Consider the following 13,938-nt stretch of genomic DNA (forward strand, 5'->3'; position numbering starts at 1 on the left):
ATCTAGCTTATCAAATTTGTGGGCATAGGCTATTCATAATATTTCTTTATTGTTCTTTTAATGTTCATGGGATCAGTACTGATGACTCTTTTTCATGTCTGTTATTTGTGCCTTCTCTTTTTTTTATGGTTAGACTGTCTACAGGTTTATCAATTTGAATGATCTTTACAAATAATGAGCTTTTGGTTTCATTGATTTTGTCTATTAATTTCCCGTTTTCAACTTCATTGATTTTTGCTCTGATTTTTAATTATTTCTTTAAAAAGAAAGTGGACTTAGATTAGTTGTAAATGTATACTGCAACCTCTACAGTAACCACCAATTTATTTATTTATTTATTTTGAGAGAACAAGTAGGGGAGAGGGGCAGGGGCAGAGGAAGAGAGAGAAAGAATCCCAAGCAGGTTCCATGCTCAGTGCAGAGCCAGACACAGGGCTCAATCCTGTGACCCTGGGATCATGACCTAAGCCAAAATCTGGTCAGACACTCAACTGACTGAGCCACCCAGGAGCCCCCCAAAATGTATCTTTTAAGTTTATCTATTTTGAGAGAGAGAGAAAGAGAGAGTGAATGGGGGAGGGGCAGAGAGAGACAGAGAATCCCAAGCAGGCTCCTTGGGAGCCTGACAAGGTGCTCAGTCTCACAAACCATGAGATCATGACTTGTGCCCAAATCTAGGGTTGGACACTCAACTGACTGAGCCACCCAGGTGTCCCTAATCTAAGTCCACTTTCTAATATCTCTGTGGTCTCATAAGTAGTGCCAGGACCTCATAATACAGTATTCCCAATTCCTCCTTCTCTTCCCTTACATTTTTTTCTGTCCTTTATTTCGTTTTTCCATAAGCTATAATCAACTCATATGTCATTGCTATTATTATTTTGAATAAACTTATCTGTTAGATCAATTAAGAATAAAAAAACTAGGGGCGCCTGGGTGGCTCAGTCGGTTAAGTGTCTGACTTTGACTTAGGTCATGATTTCATGGTTTGTGAGTTCAAGCCTCACCTCGGGCTCTGTGCTGACAGCACAGAGCCTGGAGCCTGCTTCAGATTATGTGTCTCCCTCTCTCTCTCTGCCCCTCCCCCACTTGTACTCTGTCTCTCTCTCTCAAAAATAAACATTAAATTTTTTTTTTAAAAGATCTCTCTAGACTCTTGCAGGATAAATCTCCTTGGCTTGGTCTATAAACCCACTCATAATCCAGTCGATGTCCTGCTATTACTTCACATAGGACTAATATTCCTTATTTGTTAAACTTTGCTATGTTCCTTGGACACATCAGAACTTTCCATTTTGTGATTTTGCACTCTGTATCCCGCCTATTTGGGGCCATCCTTTTTTATCTGGCTTTTCTAGTTTTAGTCTTAAAATCTGACTCAAATACCACCTCTTCTGGAAAGTCATCGCTGGATAAATTGTCTCTGTCCTCAACATCTCTCTTCTGTGTTCTTAAAGCATGTAAAAATCTGCATGTTGACTTAGGTGCCTTATATGCCTGCCTATCTATCTATCGACTATCTATCTATCATCTATCTAATCTATATAATCGCCTGTTTCCCTCCGTAGATTCTAATGTCCTTGTTCAAAGTATTATGTCTTTTAAATGTAGCTTTTTGGTATTCATAACCTGTCATAAGTATTGTATATCCTGTGTAAATTCTCAATATATATTTTTGTTGATGATGATGTTACAAAAAATACTTCTCCAGTGCTACTCAAGGTGATTGTTTTACATGTAGAAATTAAAGGCTACACATCCAAAAGGAGAAACTGATTAGCCAGTTTGTGAAGTATTCTATTATTTATTGTTTTTTTAGGAACATTAACCCCCACAGCAAACACCACAATAAAGTTCTGCAGGAATGGTGGAACCTGGGAAAATGGCAGATGTGTTTGTCCAGAAGAGTGGAGAGGATGGAGATGTACAATCCGTAAGTTACTTGGGATGGCACTAGGGTATGAGATTTAGGTGGCTTGTGTTAATAAGGACAACAGCAAAGTTTTTCAAATGCTTCTGTTAATGATTTAGTAACAATGGGTTTAATAATGATGGCTTTAACATGTGTTTGTAGCTTAATAGTAAAAGCTGAGTATTCTTTTTGGGCTATTTACTTGTATGTTCAATATACCTAGTATGTTTCCCAACTATCAAGTTTCTCTGTAAACTGACAGATGCTTTTCCTTCTGGTTGCACTGTCTACTTCAGGGCAATGGGTGATATGGTTTTCTCAGGTCCTTCTGGTTGGTGATATGCTATATTACCCCATTTCAAAGATCACAATTCTAATATATTTAACTTTTCTGAAACCAAGGTACATCTTCCTATCTAACTATATATGTAGATGAAGTTTTTGTCTTTTCATCCTTTCTCTTGATGAGATGTTGTAAAATTAGTGGTTTTACTTCAGACAGTGCTCTCTCAGAATCAAAGTTCAAAGCTACTTCTTTTTTTAATTGAAGTATAGTTGACACACAACGTTACATTAGTTTCATATGTACAACATAGTGATTCAACAACTCTACCCATTATGCTATGTTCACCACAAGGGTAGCTACCATCTGTCACCAAACAATGATAGTTCAGTACCATTGACTTTATTCCCTGTGCTGTACCTTTCATCCCAGTGACTTATTTACTCCATAACTAGAAACCTGTATCTCCCACTTTCCTTCATTCATTTCGCCAATTCCCCCTGGCAACCCCTCTGGCAACCACTTTGTATTTATGCATCTGTTTCTGTTTTTTATTTGTTTATTCATTTCGTTTATTAGATTCTACATATAAGTGAAGTAATATGATATTTTTCTTTTTCTGTCTTACTTATTTTACTTACCCTCTAGGTCCATCCATGTTATTGCAAATGGCAAGGTCTCATTCTTTTTTATGATTAAGATTCATATATATATATATATATATGAATATTCCCAGCAAATATATATATATATATATATATATATATATATATTTCTTTATCCACTCATCTACTGACAGATAGTTAACGTTGCTTTCTTGTCTTGGATATTGTACATAGTGTTTCAAAGCTACATCTTCATCTACAGTGTGCTTTCCAATACTCTGTACACTTTGTGCTCCCTGCTTAGGATCCAGAGTCCTAGAAATGCATTCCTACCATTTCCTGCACTCCTACAAGGCAGTATATCTCACATGCTCCATGACTTTGGTCTTTTTGCTTTGACCCACATCCTCATGATGCCCTTTGGTAGTAAAGATAATAAAGATATAAGCTCTATATCTTTAATTTTCAAGATTGCCACTAATTTGATTATACTATCCTTTTTGATGTGTTAGTGATTACAGCCTACCTCTACCAGGTTATATATTGTGTACATTTTAACTAGAAGACATTATCTAACATACTAATTTTTCTAATGGTATTAATATTAACTCAACCAGATAAAAAAGTATGAAATTCCTGGCGGGCCAGTGAGTACTAAAGTTTTCTATCATCCTTCAAATTATACTGAATAGGTTTTGAACTTTGACTTTTATCTTGTTTGAAATTTTAAAAAGAAAATTATAATTTATGATGAAAAAATATATTTTCTTTTCATCATAGCTTATTTCTGTGAAAGCAGTACCGCTGGTGATTTAACTTTTGCCAGAATTCCGGTGGGACAATATGGATCTTCCCAGCAAACATGTGGTGAGAACACTTTAAATGGTATGTGTTTTTCCAAACGTCTCCTCTGTGTAAGCATATTAATCGCTATGCTGGATCATACCTATCATTCCTCCAACCAGGATTAAGTTCCTGGAAGATGCATCAAAGACAGCTTTGTGGAACAGTTTGCCTCCCTTTCATGATACCAGTGTTCCAAGTTCAGGATGCAATTTCACATAATTCTAATTCTCCTAAAAACTATAATATGGATCAGTTAAAAATTCCTTTAACTCCTTCTCCCATTGGTTTATTTCCCCAGCTTACTCTATGTCCTTGAATTTAATCATGTTAATATCTGCTTATGGAGTTTTATAACTTGTCTGAATATTAAACATTAGCTATAGATTTGTACCATATCTACTTTCAGACTTCCTCTTTCTAGGTAGAGATGCTGTTAAGTTTGTCCACAGTTGGTAGCACTTCATCTCCTTGGTAATTTTAGTTAGCCATCTTGGAACATTCTCTAGATTCATCATACCTTTCTTGGAGCATGACAACCTTGTGTGCATAGAGACATTCCAAGAATAAAGGCACAAATAACATTTTTTAAATGTCTGTGCTCCCTGATGATATCCAGGATTTTGATGACTTACTTCAATGCTGCATTGGGTAATATCTTCTGAGAGTAGCCCTTAAAAATTCATAGGTTCCTTTCCTAACAGCTTAGAACCCATTATGCTGTATAATTTTCTCTCAGTGTTTTACCTGAACTTTGTTTGCATTGATTTTCCTTTGACCACTCCTCCTATCTCTCACATCTTCCTGCAGGATATCATCATTTCCTGCAGCACTGGATATCTGAATAACAGCCAATTCTAGATCATTTATGAAAATGTTTGAGAGAACTTCAGTCAGTAATAACCCTGGGGAGAATTTCGCATTTTATATAGATATTTATTTTTGTTTATGTCATGCTCTTTGAAATGCTACAGTACTTATAGGTGCTGGTCTTTCCCCTGTGTTTCTTTATCTTATTTATTCTAAGAGATTATGTAAACCAGTATGCCATTTGCAGAGTCCAAATTGCCTTTGCCCACATATATCATGCCTACTCAAATCTTCATGATCCTATTCTTTACATATGTCCTTATAAGGCTAGAGCCTCTTGATTAAAAGCTCAGAAGGTGAAAGACATGGGGCTTCGTGTATTGGTACTTACTTTTTATAATGTATGTCCATGGATACTTACCGTCTTAATTTTTATCTGTTTTGTTTGTGTTAAATATTTCATTATAACTTGTAAAAGAGATACAACTACAAAAAATACCTATGTGCTACCCAATCTGGAACAGTAAAAATGTCAGTAACATATACATCAAGGGACATCACTCTTGTTTGATTTTTTTAAAATGTTTTTGGGACAAGGGAATCACCATCTTTCATTTGGTTCTTTTATTTGGTTATTTTTATTTTCTGAGCAACTATTGTGAAAAGGTTTATCTTACTTACCTTTAAATTTCAGATTGAGCCCATAAAATAATTTTAAGGATATAGATTCCAACTATTGGCAAATGTGTGTTTAGTTTTATATTAAGAATTACTTCTGAATTATTCACTTTTATACAACAAATGACCAAGATATTTTCAATGATTTTGCGTAGGTAGATTCATACTTGTAGGAGGTGATTTTATTTGTCAACAGCTTCTTAAGCTTTGTTCACAGGAGAACACTGAATTAGGGAGGCTCGGTGATAATTATAAGAAATAAACCTAATGATTCATGAGTATTGAAAGCCAACCAGGTATCAAATAGGTGCTACAATATAGTAGAACTCTTTGCCTTTCAGTTTACTCAGATTTGGATAAAGAAGGAAAGATCAATATGTAATTCATTATCTAGTAGGAATTTTTCATATTGTTTCCTATCTCTTCAACCCTCATCACATCCAATTCAAAGCCCTATGTCCCTAGTTGCTGGAAGGCAAATCTTCCTTGCAGACTTCAAAGGAAGGAAATAGTTTTGAATTCCAGGTTTAAAAATTAAGACAAGTGATATCTGCCTTTAAGATTCCTGTAGTAACTGGCCGATTCACTTTTCCATTCCTGTATATTAAACTACCCCAAATTTCGTGGCTTAAAAGAATTAATGATTTAGATTTTTCATAGTTCTGTGGGTTGGTTGTGGCAGCTGGAGTCCTAAATGGCAAGACTGAAGGGCCTCAGTTCCCTTCCACATAGCCTCTTATTCTCTAGTAGATTGGAGCTGCTTCCTTATTCAACAGTCTCAGGACAGTGTTCCAAGGGGGTGAAGGCTGAAACTTCATCTTCTTGAGGCCAGGTTCTGGAGCTCTCACAGAACATTCTCTTGGTCAATGCCAGTTGTAAGTCCAGGCTCAATTCAGGAAAAGGAGGAATAGACTCCACCTTTTGGCGGGAAAAGCAACTAAATCACACTGAGATGGAGGTGTGTATAGGGGCAGATTGTTGCTAGTGGCCATGTTTGCAAACACTTGTTTTGTTTTGTTTTGTTTGCTTCTTTTTATTAAAGTGGGCTATCCAATAGCTACTCGGATGTGCAATATTTCTATATATGGAGAAATAGTATTAGAAAATGTGACAAAAGGAAATTGCGATGAAAATCTGGAAACCCTGGAAAACAAGGTATGCCCTATGGTCCATGTTCTGGGTAACTGGAAAAAGTTTGGATTCTGTATACTCTCTGTTCTTTAGATACCTGATGGTCAGATCTATGCTTTTTAAACATTTTTAAAAATTTTATTGTTATTATTTTTTAATTTTGTTTTTACTTTTGAGAGAGAGATTGCAAGCGGGGAAGGGGCAGAGAGATAGATTGAGAGAGAAAGGGAGACACAGAATCTGAAGCAGGCTCCAGGCTCTGAGCTGTCAGGACAGAGCCCGATGCAGGGCTTGAACTCATGAACCGTGAGATCATGACCTGAGCCGAAGTTGGACACTTAACTGACTGAGCCACTCAGGAGCCCCTGAATCAATGCTTTTAAAACTGTCAAATTAGAAAAAGCAAAAACTGGGGTTCCTGGGTGGCTGCTCAGTCAGTTAAGACTTCAGCTCAGGTCATGATCTCAAGGCTTGTGAGTTAGAGCCCTGCATTGGGCTCTGTACTGTGACAACTCAGAACTGGAGCCTGCTTCTGATTCTGTGTCTCCCTCTCTCTCTCTGCCTGTCTCCTGCTTGCACTCTGTCTCTCTCAAAATTAAGAAACATAGAAAAAAGAAGTAACAAAATCTGGTAATTAAAGCCACTCTTTTTTTTTTTTTGAAGATGACATCTGTTTGTGAAAAAGGACAGTTGTACATGGGTTCAGCAAATTTTAGTGAATGATAATCTGTAACATATTTTAAATGGCCTCATCTTTTTAGATCAGTGGTAAAGTATTGACTGAAAATAGATCACTGGTATCTGAAACCAAAAGGAAGGTATTTTGATGGTCAACTTTATTAGAATAAAGAGGAAAAAGAAGAAAAAAAAAACTATTATCCAACACCTTTTGAGACAGGAAACCCCAGACCCTAATGCTGGTCTCAGGGCTGTACCCATGAGCAGGTGAAGTGGGAATTACATAGACTAGATGTTTTATTCATGAAGATTAAGTTATTTTGACCTAATAATAATAAATGCAATTGCATGGGATTGCTAATACCTGCGGCCAAGAAAGGAGAGGAGGAAACTTTAAGTGGTCCAAGTGCAGGGCATGTAACATACATTATCTCATTTAGTCCTTATGGAACCTCTGTGAGTTAGATGTTATTCTCATAGATAATTATAGTGATTATACTAATTCTTGATCACTTACTGTGTAGCAAATATTGCACTAACATTTTACATATGTTTTTAAATCACATTTAATTCTTATAACAACTATATAAATAGTTATGAATGTACCTATTTTATAGATGAGGAAACAGTGTCTTTGAGAGGTGCAGTGAACCACAGCCAAAAAATGATGGAGCTGCTTCTTATTTTAAAGTCCACACTGTCCCACGCTGGCTCCCTAACTGTAGATGGGCAGGGTTGAAGGTAAAGATGGGGATGGAAGTGGAATGTGGAGATGGCTGCCAGCCACGTAGTTTGTGTCAACTACACAGGCTGGGGAAAGACTTCATGTTCCAGAGTTTGACTAGCCAGTTTTTGGCTCTCAGCTCTGACATTTTAAGCTGCATGGACTTTGGGTGAACTCCTTTCCCTCTTCAGACTTTTAAACAGGGAGAAGGATGCCCTACTCACAGTGTTGTTTTGTGTATTAAATGTGATAACATCTATAAAAACATCCAGCAAAATGCCTGCACAGAGCAGGGACCTAGCTATTGAATGAGAGCTTTCTTTGTTTTGTCTAGTGATTGGATATTATTTTCAACTGTTCCCAAAGTATGAATGGCCTGTGAACTTGGTTTGATTTTTGAAATGATGCTGCCATCTAGTGAAAACTAACACACATGCTCACATTAACACCTGGCTCTACCAAAGACAATATGGATTAACATGTTTTATAGTCTCACAACACCAGAGCCAGGAGACTGATTGGTACCTGGAGATATGGTCGAGGTCAGTGTCTCCCAAACTGTCTTTGCTGAAAAGCTAGTTAAAATTTTTTTTTTACATTTATTTATTTTTTGAGAGACATAGAGAGACAGAGCACAAGTTGGGAGGGGCAGAGAGAGAAGGAGACACAGAATCTGAAGCAGGCTTCAGGCTCCAAGCTGTCAGCACAGAGCCCGATGCAGGGCTTGAACTCACAAACCGTGAGATCATGACCTGAGCCGAAGTTGGATGCCCAACTGACTGAGCCACCCAGGCACCCCTTGGAAAGGTAGTTTTAAAAATTTCCAACTCCTTGCTGACCAATAATTTTGTAAAATGTAATAAAAATTAATTACTAGGAAAATTGGATAAAAAAGATATGTAAAATACAGATTATTTTTTCTTTTCTAAAAGAGTTTTAAATTATTTATTTACTTATATTTTATTGAAGTGTAATTGACATACAGTGTTACATTCGTTTCAGGTGTACAACATAGTGATTAGAACAAGTCTCTATGTTATGCTATGCTCATGCAAGTGTGGCTCCCATCTGAATACAAATCATTGAAAAAAATCATTAGATTCAATAACATGCAATTGTTGTAGAAGTTTCTGACCAGTAACTCTCAGTTTCTGTGCTTACCTTCCCTATGGACCCTATAACAAACAGTGAACCATTTGGTTCATGGTTCCCACCTTAAGTAGCATTGCTCTCCCTAAGGCAGCCTGTCTTAGTTCATTAATCCTGGCAGATAGTAAAGGCTGGAAAAACCACCAGCCTGCGTGTATTTTGTCCTTTTCACAAGTGGAGAAACAAACATGAAGAACCAAGTGGATGTGATATTCAGGAGATTGAGGGTCAGCTGAATTCCAGTTTATTCACCTGCAATTGCTTGCAAAGTATTTGGACATAGTTGTATAAATCTGGCTGTTTTGTTTTGTTTTGTTTTTAACAGATAGTCAATATGGTAGCACAGCTTGAGAACATTTCTAGTGAAACTCAGATTTTAACATCTAATGTCAGTAAAATGACTCCTGAGAACATCACTTCTGCTGCTAGAGTGGTCGGGGAGATCTTCAACACATCCAGAAATGCTTCCTTTGAGGTAAAACTCACAAGGTTTTAAAAGGGGGGAGGGGAAGAAAAAAAAAAGACATGGAAAGACAGACAAAACTAGAAATCCCTTTACTTAGTTCAATAGTAAGTATAATTATACTAAGTATCGTGGGCTGTGATGTTTTCATAGTCAGAACCCTGCACTCTTATTTTGTTTCTGCTTCTGGATCCAAGCATCTGCTTTTGTGTTCTCGGGGTGGGGTAGAGTTTCTGTGAAAGACCTTGCTTTGAGGGGAAATTCAGAAGCCTAAGCTTCCCAACTGACTCAATTTAAATTTCCATCATGCTTTATCTTTATTCTCTCTGCCATCTAAAACTAAACCTTCAATTTTGAAAAACACTTGCCTCTGGATTACCATACCAGTGGTGCCACATGGTTCTGCAATAATTCATGATAATGATGATGTATGATGTATGTCTTCTATGATGATGGTTTGGTCCCTTGTTCCTGGCAGGCAAAAGACACTGCTGTATCGACAGTGAGTCAACTTCTAAGTGTCGGTGAAGATGTTTTTCAACAAGTTCCGGTTGCTGCTCCTGATGACGCTTTGACAACGTAAGCACAATTCCAATTGGGAAAGAAAACATTACAAAGTGCTGTGTACCATTAAGACAGGTGTTTTTATTTCTCTCATGGATGCACTAACTAGCTGATTCCTTGAGAATGAAGACTGAAGCCTTGGCTTTCCACCTGATCTTCATGTACTAGACAGGGTGGTATATGTTAACTCTTGGTTCCAGGGGTGTCCCTGGCCTAGGATATAGAGAGCGACTAGGATGATTTAGATTAGACTTCTTTTCCCGGCCTTAGCTGGGCATGGCCAAGGGTCAACCTGCATGCGCAATAGGAGCTCTTCCAACTCTTTTCTCAGCATAGAGCTGAAAGGAACAACATAACTTTGCGGGACAAAGCTCCCTACCCACAACTCAGCTATCCTTGAGATACTGGTGTATTTTGGTTAAGCTTTCTTAAGCTTTCCCAAGACTACATTGAAAAAAAAAAAGAATCCAACTCTACCTACTTTCTCTATTTTTGATCCCAGTGGGTTGGCATAGTTTTGGTTGTATATTTATAATAAAACTCGTACTTTATTATAAAGTTCCCTCACTATGATTCATTATGGTTTTATCTTATGCACAGTTTTTTTTGAGTTTTAAAAAATTTAAGTAAATATGCATGCTCATTGTATAAAAATAAGAAAATATATAGATGAGCAAAATTTTATTTTATTTTATTTTTACTTAAAATTTTTTTTAATATCCACTTATTTTTGAGAGAGAGAGAGAGAGAGAGAAAGAGAGAGAGCAGGAGAGGAGCAGAGAGAGAGGGAGACACAGAATCTGAAGCAGGCTCCAGGCTTCAAGCTGACTGTCAGCACAGAGCCCAACATGGGGCTCGAACCCATGAACTGTGAGATCATGACCTGAGCTGAAATCGGATGCTTAACCAACTGGGTCTGAGCCACCCAGACACCCCTAGATGAGCAAAATTCTAAAAATTGTCCCACCTTTATTAACTTGAGGGTATGTATTCTTCCAGATGTTTTCCTCTGTATGTGTGTGTGTTTGTATCATATTACATACTTTACAGATTTATAGCCTGTTTTCGTCATTTAATACTCCATGAATATCTTTTTAATATAAATATCTATACATTTATATCATAAATTTTTATTTTATTATTTTTATTTTTGAGACAGCATGCACAAATGGGGAAGAAGGGCACAGAGACTGAGAGAGAGAGAGAGAGAGAGAGAGAGTGAGAGAAACTTAAGCAGACTCCATGTTGCTCATTCTCATGAACCATGAGATCATGACATGAGCAAAAATCAAGAGTCAGATGTTCAACTGACTGAGTCTCCCAGGTGCCCCTGCATCATAAATTTTAGATACTGCAAAATATGAGTGAACTTTAAGCAATTCCTGCTGAGGGACATTTTGATTACTTCAAGTCTTTTAAAACTTTGAGCAATCAACATTCTTATACACAATCTCTGTTTGCAAGGCCCATTATTTTTTTTAGGAGAAAGTCCTGGAAGAACTTACCAGTTTTCTAATTTTTACAGTGTTGAGCCCTCAAAGTAGAAAAAGTACAAAAGCATGAAATGCATAGTACATTCACAAGTTATAATTCTGAGACCTGGTTGTCATTTCAGCAGTTCAACTGGTGTATTTTATGACTTCAAATTTCAGTAGGAGTCTAGGCCCTTCCGACTGGGAGTGTGGAGATTCCCATTTTTCCTGAAGTTGGAGAAGAAAGTGGCCATGGCACTCAGAGTCTATGTTGAGTGACCATGGATCCAAGAGCTGGAGCGGGCTCCCTCCAGACCTGGAGGCTCTGTGTTTGCAGTCTTGCTAGGCAGAGAGGAGAAGAGTGGATGTTTCTGGTGAGAAAGTTGAGGAGACAGCAACTATGAGATTTGGCTGAGAAAGTCATACATCATGATACAGATGAAAGTACTGTCCTGACAATAAGTAATTATGAATTTTACTGGCTTAAGACATGGAGAATCAATTGTGTGTATTTATGTGTAATATCCAAATGGCTTCAGAGGAGGTGGTTAGAGGATAAAAATTTTAAATATGGGACACACTGAAACATGAAATGTAACCACACTCATAGTAATTCTTCCCATTCTGCATTTCTAGTCTACTTACTTTTTCTAATCCCATTGTGAAAGCTGACCCTCTCCCATGTGATTTTGTATATAAGCCCTTGGGGACTCAGGTCCTTATTCACTCAGATAAGGCTGTTGCCTCAGCCTCCAGGCCCCAGCCTCCCACACTTAGTACTCCTCAAGAGCTGCCAACAGAGGTGACCTCTAATACTCTCTCTGGGGAAGGAAACTAATTCCTTCCAAACTCTGTCCCCTCAACCTGGGCCTACACACAGGGTCTCCTGACAGACACCAGGCTTCAGTTACTCATCTCCCTTTGACTTCTGCCTTCTTTCACTTACAGTTTCTGGTTTGCATCCCTAAGCTACTGGACTCCCCTTCTCAACTTATGGAGAGAAGCGGACAGTGTGAGACTAAAACTCCTTAAGTGGAGAAGGGGAGACTGGTGAAGTTCTCTAACATCCATTCATCCATTCTCTTGGTCTGAGTTGGGAGGAGCCTGGACAAAGTCTCTGCTGTTAAGGGCACCCTGCTACAATCAGTGAATCTAAGACTTCATTTTTCCATTTTGACCACATGCTGCAAAGACTGACCCATAACCCTGGAACTCTGCCCTCAAATTCAAGCCCATAATTGTCCTTGTTTACCTATTTTTGGGAATGCAAGACTGCTTCCCTAATACTGACCACTTTGTACATTTACATTTCACATTTTTATTTGTAATCTTGTTCCAACCAGCCTTCTTTGGTTAAAAGATCCTCACTTAGATTATTTTGACCAGAGATTTATTGTAAAGAAGCTTATGGAATCTCATGGGAACCTAAGAACAGTACCATAATATGGCAGGACTTTATGGATCCTGGAGTAAGGGGGTGGCAGGGCATCCAAGGCAGTTTTGAAGGTCCCATTAAAGGAGTTTGTGGGCCTTCCTTCTGGGAGAATATAATGGTTATGGCGACAGACTTTGGAGTCAAATAGTCCTGGGTTCAATCTTAGCATTGTTATTTAGTAGGTCCATGATTTTGGCCAAATTCATATCTTTTGGAAAAGCCTCAGATTCTTCAGTATAATATGGGAGTAACTGTGGGACTCACTTCAGTAAGATTCTTGTGAGGCTTAACTGAGATAATATATGTAAATAACTAGCATGATACCTGACTTACACACATTAAGTCTTGAAAAAAAAAACAAAAAACATTGGCAGTTGTCTTTATAGTTAATATGACTCAGTAAACATGTATGTTTCATTTTTACTTCTAGTTTCTGCTCTGGTCATAAATTGACCCTGTTGTTCATAACATTGGGGAAATAGTTTAAAACAGAATCTTTTCCCAACCCAGAAATGCTCTCCACAAAGACAGTAGAGAAAGAAAACACTTTTTATTGCATAAGCATTAAAGCAGAATGTGATGTGTATCATAGGCAAACACTAAGAGATTGCAGATGGAAAGGAGTCTCACTGCTTTATATAGCCAACCAGATATATCCCATTACATACAAGTTTTCAGGTAATCAATAACTAATCCTCAATTAAGAGAACTTAACAGCACTATTTGTCACACATAGTTCATCCTAGGTTAACCTGGTAATTGAGGTGACCATTTGATTAGCTAACTGACTTTATTCAGAGGAAGAACAAACTTCACATATCTTTATGACAGGAGGTAGCTTTGCAACTTGGAGAAAGGTACCCACCCAGTAAAATTAGGCTCCTATCCTCCACAGAAACTGGAAAATAGGGGCGCTAACTCCCTTGATGTTTACGTTTCAAAAAGATGGCTTCCATGTCCTTGCAAAAGACATTCCTAGGTCATAAATTGACAAAATGCCCATTTAGCTTTCTTCTTTTCTTTTCTTTTCTTTCTTTTTTTTTTTTTTTTTTTTTACATTTTTAATGTTTATTTATTTTTGAGAGAGAGAGAGTGAGAGAGACAGAGTATGAGCAGGGGAGGGACAGAAAGAGAGGGAGACACAGAATCTGAAGCAGGCTTCAGGCTCTGAACCATCAGCACAGAGCAAGA

The 13,938-nt window shown here is 37.7% G+C and overlaps 1 protein-coding gene across 1 annotated transcript in view; it reads left to right on the forward strand.

Moving 5' to 3' along the window:
- Positions 1–13,938, forward strand: part of ADGRG7 (adhesion G protein-coupled receptor G7) — an 82,745-nt gene that overhangs the window by 22,904 nt on the left and 45,903 nt on the right. Inside the window, exons 2-6 of the mRNA XM_042903681.1 lie at positions 1,820–1,933; positions 3,581–3,685; positions 6,174–6,286; positions 9,139–9,288; positions 9,755–9,855. Of these exons, the coding sequence (XP_042759615.1) occupies positions 1,820–1,933; positions 3,581–3,685; positions 6,174–6,286; positions 9,139–9,288; positions 9,755–9,855 (583 nt within the window). The remainder of the gene's footprint in view (positions 1–1,819; positions 1,934–3,580; positions 3,686–6,173; positions 6,287–9,138; positions 9,289–9,754; positions 9,856–13,938) is intronic.

Source organism: Panthera leo, chromosome C2 (genome assembly GCF_018350215.1).
Source record: "Panthera leo isolate Ple1 chromosome C2, P.leo_Ple1_pat1.1, whole genome shotgun sequence".
NCBI classification, from domain to species: domain Eukaryota; kingdom Metazoa; phylum Chordata; class Mammalia; order Carnivora; family Felidae; genus Panthera; species Panthera leo.